General features: G+C 41.6%; 1 protein-coding gene across 2 annotated transcripts in view; it reads right to left on the reverse strand.

The window, feature by feature from the left end:
* Window positions 1-354: 354 nt before the first annotated feature.
* Window positions 355-6,161, reverse strand: part of LOC141445329 (calnexin-like) — a 17,752-nt gene continuing 11,945 nt past the window's right edge. For both annotated transcript variants that reach the window (XM_074111132.1, XM_074111134.1), the window contains exons 11-13: window positions 4,043-4,165; window positions 3,407-3,568; window positions 355-2,388 (exon numbers count right to left, since the gene is read on the reverse strand). In XM_074111132.1, coding sequence (XP_073967233.1) covers window positions 2,320-2,388; window positions 3,407-3,568; window positions 4,043-4,165 — 354 coding nt within the window. In that variant the 3' untranslated portion in view covers window positions 355-2,319. The remainder of the gene's footprint in view (window positions 2,389-3,406; window positions 3,569-4,042; window positions 4,166-6,161) is intronic.

Raw genomic sequence — 6,161 nt, forward strand, 5'->3', positions numbered from 1 at the left:
ACGCTACGACCCATAGTTTGCACCTGAAGTTAAAAAAAAAACGTAAATGATAATAAAATTTAATCCGTAGGTACCTACTCGAAGAGCCTAATCGCGTATTATAATCGCGTAATAAGAAAATAGCGTAGTAAGAAAAGAGCTATTTTAAAATAGTAAAATACTCTCTAACTGATCAAAATAATTATTACGACCGCGCGGACGAAAACAAAGTTACAGCGTTCGGAAGATCATGTGAGTCGCGACTCGCGACTGCACGACTGTATAGCGGCATAGAAAGAGATAGCTGCGGAAAGTACTTAGGTATCGTTTGTCTAAATTAAGTGTTTAAAAACAAGTGAATGAGTGTATACCTAGTTTATTTTGTAAAGACAATTTGTTATATAATTAGTATAGTGATTGTAGATAAGATATTGATCTATTGATAGGAAAGAATTAATAAATCATTTTTACAAATACCTACCGACTAATATAAGACGTCTATTTATACATTATAGGTACAAACTTTTAAACCTAGGTATTGGTTTTTTCCCCAGTTACCTAATACCTACATTGTACATGTTGCTAATTAAAGTTGGTTAGGTACCTTACCTACCTTTTTTCGTCCTTCGGAAATCGAAAAAAACTCCTTTTCTTATCTTTGGCTGTTGACAAACACCATACAATGAACAGTATATCACCATTTCGCAAAGTTATTGCTCCCGAACTTAGTGCCGTGCGACGGTGCGGCCGACATACATCGCGTTGCGCGCCCGACTGCTTTCCTGCGGTTTTCCTGCAATCTGCGCTTGAGGGGTGGGGTAACTCGAACCGGTGCGGGGCGGAGCGTGGCCATTCTGTACGTCAGTACTATTATATATTCTGTGATATTAGCTAAATAGTACGCCTGCAAAACCTCCCACGTTTTGGTCCCACATTACTTCGCTAGTATATAACCTGACCTGACACGCTTGTATGATCAACACACAACAAAGAATATTATCAATTGTACGTCGACAAATGATATGCGACGGGGAAAATAACTGATAATTCTAAACACGTATTTATAAATACTTTGTTTTCAATAGCATTAAAAAGAGTTAATTACTAGTGATAGCATCTGATAAAAACAACTTTTAATTTAAATATTATGCAGTTTATTATTATCCTTATTAGCATTCATTGGCATACTACGTAGTACCGTCCAAGTTTTTTTTTTTAATTATATTCAGTTCATCATCCTTATCATTAAAGGAGCAGCCACACCGCTGCTTAAAAAACGGTGACGGTACGGAATCGCAAGTGACGGGCCGTAGACGTCACGAGTTTTGTTCGTTTCCGTTATTTAAGCAGCGGTGTGAAGAGCATTCGATAAATAAAATCGGTGCGCATACGATGCGTCACTGCGATTCCGTACCGTCACCGTTTTTTAAGCAGCGGTGTGGCCGCTCCTTTAAGCGTAGAATGTAAATAATGAGCGCAAAACATATAATACGTAATTTAATTAATAGATCTCTTTACGACAATGGCCTGCCCTTCCAAAGCATTTTTTTTCAAGTTTTTTTACGATAAAGGATTAACATTTTTTTTTAACATGGGCCCAATTGCATAATAAAGTACAAGCAAATAGTACTATTAGTGAATTTCCACACGAAACCGCAAATACTATTTACTAGTACTTTGTTATTCAATTGGGCATGGTCAACTTTTAGGACTCTACCAATGTGCGTGACTTGACGGTACCGACAGCGACTAAGGAAGGAGACTTTCGTGTCACGCACATACGTGTAATATAGAAACGTTTACAACTACATTCACAGAATGTCGAGGGGCCCGCGTCTTTTCCGTGATAATTCGTTCTATGTTCCTTTTATTATTATTTTGTCATAACTGTAGTCATATTCTGAATTATTGTGCCGTGGTATCTAAAATTGTTGGCAGTCGAGAACAGTCCGACAAGCTTTTCCGACGGCTTTTCGCAAGACCTTCGACAGTACAGTCACCTGCATTAATATCTGCCACAGTGGAGTGTGCAAAAATATCTGACACATTATAAAGGTCCTAGAAATAGAGACGTACCAGATATTTATGCACGCTTTGATCAGTCCGATATTGGTGCTGGTGACTGTACGTTGATTTAGCAATTATAAATCATTACGAATTTCATTTATGCAGACAGCTGTTGCGATGATAAATGCCAATACTGACTACCCTCTCATAATATCACTGCCTTGCCAGCATAGTATTAGTTTAGAAACGTGGTCACATCTCACCCTCGTCCCCTTTGCGCCGAAACGTAATGCTTCGTCCACCCCCGTTGGAACTAGACTAGTGCGCGCTCGCTCACTCCTTGCGCGGTTTCCGTTTCCGTTGGCCGTCGCCGGCGCCGTCTGTGTCCACTAGAGGCGTTTTCTGATGACAAAGAGTAACAAATATAGTTTCAGCTGTGGTAATTGAAAAATATAAAATATTTAAGAAATATAATCTGACCTGCAAGTCGCGGGTACAGTTGAGGGCATAAATATATGTATGGTTAGTGACAAAAAGGTGTAGTTTTGACGCTTTGGTAACGTAAATAACACAAAAAAAAATATTATGAATACATGCCTACAAAATTACCGGATGCTACTCTTATCATAGTTATTATCAAATTCAAATTTGACAATGGAATTGATTTTACTATGCTCAGTTGAACATATTTATGATCAATGTGTCTCATTGACATGCCATTTCCACTTGTTTTTTACTCGACTGCCCAGAGGAGGGCTATTTTTACAAGCTTTTATTTAGTTTCATCTATCCCGTTGTCTGTCTGTCTGTAATCATATCTTGCAAGTTAAATTCGACCAACTTCCAGTAGTTGGATTGACTTGAAATTTGGTATACATTTTTTTTACATAAGTATACCAAATTTCAAGTCAATCCAACTACTGGAAGTAGGTCGCAATTTATTGCGTGACAGTACAATAATCTGGTAGTGACATCCTGGTAGTCCAGCCAGGAACGTCTCCACAGGACGGAACTCTTCAACGGTTAATGGTATCGACTTAAAATTTGGTATGCAAATGTAGTTTGGGTGACAATACAAGTACAGTCAGCCAAAAAAGCTTGTATTAAAAATGTTTTTTCTTTTATTCCGTGATGTTAACCGGAAGTACCAGGACCGCACAGAAAGTACGTAGGAACGATTGATTCCCATGTTTTTCTATCAAAATACACTTTCCAAGGCTCGTATATTTTTGCAGTTGCAGATAAATTTTTAAATTGAGGCATTATGGGTTATTGACAAATAGTCTTGATATGTTTCTAAAGGGTTAAGGGTTCCTTGCTTGTTCTAACCTACGTTATGGACAACATTTGATTAACACCAGACGCCAGGACACAAGGGCAATCAGAAGAAATAAAGTTTGTTGGTGTCTAGCAGTGTTACCTCTGTGGTGTCGGGCTCCGTTTCGGGCTCGGGCTGCGCGTCGAGCTCGGCCTTGCCGCGCGGCGCGGGCTCGGGCTCCTCCTCCGGCTCGCCACCCTCCGGCATCGGGTCGTCCTCCGTCATCGCATCAGTCTTCTTGTAATCAACATCTAACTCTGAATCCTGTGCAAACAAACGTTACTTTTAGTGGTCGAGATAACTTCGGTTTTGGCATGTTTCTGCGTCAAATTGAAGGTTTGTTAGGTCGCTTTCCTAAAAGCATTCTTTCTTGCAGCTAAATTTCTTTTAAAAAATCAAGGTTGAAAAAAGAAAAACTATATGCAACTCTCAACGAATATTCAGGCACTATACTCACCCTGCTCAAAGAAGCCGTTATGGTCTAGTAGTTTGACCTATGGTCTTTCAAGCAGAGGGTCATGGGTTCGAGTCTGGGCTCGCGCCTCTGAGTTGTTCGCAATTTACCTGCGACTATTAAATCATGAGCTTTACGGTCAAGGAAAACACCGTGAGGACCTGCACACGCCTGATAAGACATTCAATGGTGTGTATTAAGTTCCCAATCTGCAATGGATCCAAGCCGTATCATTGTGAGAGGAGGCCTGTGCCCGCAGTGGGGGTGTACAGGCTGAGACTGACCCTGGTCCCTCCGCAGCACAGGTAGACGAAGAGGCCGACGACAGCCAGCAGCGCGAGCAGCGCCACCGCGTACATCCACGGGTTGTCCGCCATGAACTTCAGAGCGCGCTCCACCACGGACTCCTGTAGCGTTACACTAGCGGTACTACACACACACACACGCACACTCGACAGCGGCAGGGTTTATCAATACAGGGTTGGACTCTTAGGCCCAGCACACACGGGTGAAACGCACCTGCAACGAAGCTGCAACTTCTAGTTACTTTTGAGTTTCATTTGAATTTATACCATACTCCTTTGAGAGACCACACATGACGCAAACAGTTTGAAACCGGTTCAACACGATGCAAATCAGTCGCATTGAAACCGGCGTGCAGGAAAGTCGTATTTGCGTTTCATCGGCTTTGCGTCTTTTTCGGTGTAATAAAATGGCTGATGATGAAGACAAAAACATTAAATTTGTGTTGGAAGTTGACTTTTGCTCATTCGATAACAATCCATGAATTTTGTATCAGTTTCTTTTCTTAGTCAAAATACGCACAGGACGTATCACGCTACCATCATCATTAATTTAAGAGCTTAGCTCTTGTCCGTGGAGTAATCGCCACTCTTTTCGGTCCTGCCAGCGTTTTCAGATCCTGATCACGACATGACATTGACTTTTTCCTTGGCTTGATCTATAAATGACGTCTCGGCCTTCCCTGCCGCCTGCTTCTTTTCGCCCTTCTAAAATAGTTTTTATGTAGCTGTCATGTCGTATCAGAAGCCCCAGCATATCACGCTAACACCACGAGTAATACCTCGACGTTTCGGCAACATTACAGTGGCCGTGGCATGAGTAGACTAAAGTGTGGGGTGAATATTACTCGTGTGTTAGCGTGATAAGTCCTGTGCGTATTTTGACTATGAGTGAAAAACACGAAAGTTCAAGGCATTATAGTTTCTTTTCTTGTAATTCTTTAGCAGCCACAAAAATTGGGTAGTGGATATTCTTCTCAATGTAGGGATGTACCCACACCACACACTTGCTTGTTTACGCCACCTTCTTTGTCGAAGATACAAATACAGAACCACAACTTCTTCATCACATTATCACATTGTGGTTGCGGCGGGTGTGAAAAACGATTGAAACTGATTTCAAACCAATAATTTCAAAAGGGTTTCGTTGCAGTTGCGTTTCACCATGTGTGCTGGGCCTTAAGGTCACAGCTTATTAGAGCCACCCGGCACCCGACCAGCACCGCCTCGACTTTCGGCGTTCACTCGTTGTCAACAAGTGGACCTCGCGTGGTCCGCGAATTTCCTAGTAGTCATTATGGCGGCGAGCAGCGGCAACCTCGCGTGAGGCGATCCGGTGACGCTACGGAGTTGATGTAGTGAGCGCATGCCCATACAAATCCATATGAAGAATACTAACCGCTCGAGGCGAGGCGGTGCTGGTCGGGTGCCGGTGGCTGTAATGAGCTGTGACCTTTAGGGTCTACGCTAGCTGACGCGGTTCGCATGGAGCGGGTGAACGCCTATTGAATAAAAACCGGCCAAGAGCGTGTCGGACACGCCCAAAATAGGGTTCCGTAGACATTACGAAAAAATTAAGTAATATTTTTCTAAGGATTTCGTATTTTATACGGAATCTTCCAAGTTTAGGTATATTTTATACCTTAGGCTGCTATTTACTCATAAAGTACTAATAATTCTCAAGCAAACTTAGCCGTTATAGTTTTCCTTGAAAGTTTGATATACTTACTACCATCCTGATTTTTTTCAAATTTTTCAACCCACCGGTTTAGATTTTAGAGAGGGGGGGGGACGGACGCTCGATTTAAATAAAAAATTGCACTTTAAAGTTGAATATTTCGCAAACAAATCACTGAATCGAAAAATAGTTTTAGCAACCCCCTAATGATTTTAAAAGACGTATCCAACGATACCTCACACTATAGGATGGATGAGAAAAAAAAATCACCCCCACTTTACGTCTATGGGAGGTACCCTAAAAAAATGTTTTTTGAATTTTTGATTGTACCATTTTGTCGGCATAGTTTACTTATATATCCGTGCAAAATTACAGCTTTCTAGCATTGATAGTCCCTGAGCAAAGCCGCGTACGGACAGACAG

This window comes from Choristoneura fumiferana, chromosome 2 (genome assembly GCF_025370935.1).
Source record: "Choristoneura fumiferana chromosome 2, NRCan_CFum_1, whole genome shotgun sequence".
Taxonomy (NCBI): Eukaryota; Metazoa; Arthropoda; class Insecta; order Lepidoptera; family Tortricidae; genus Choristoneura; species Choristoneura fumiferana.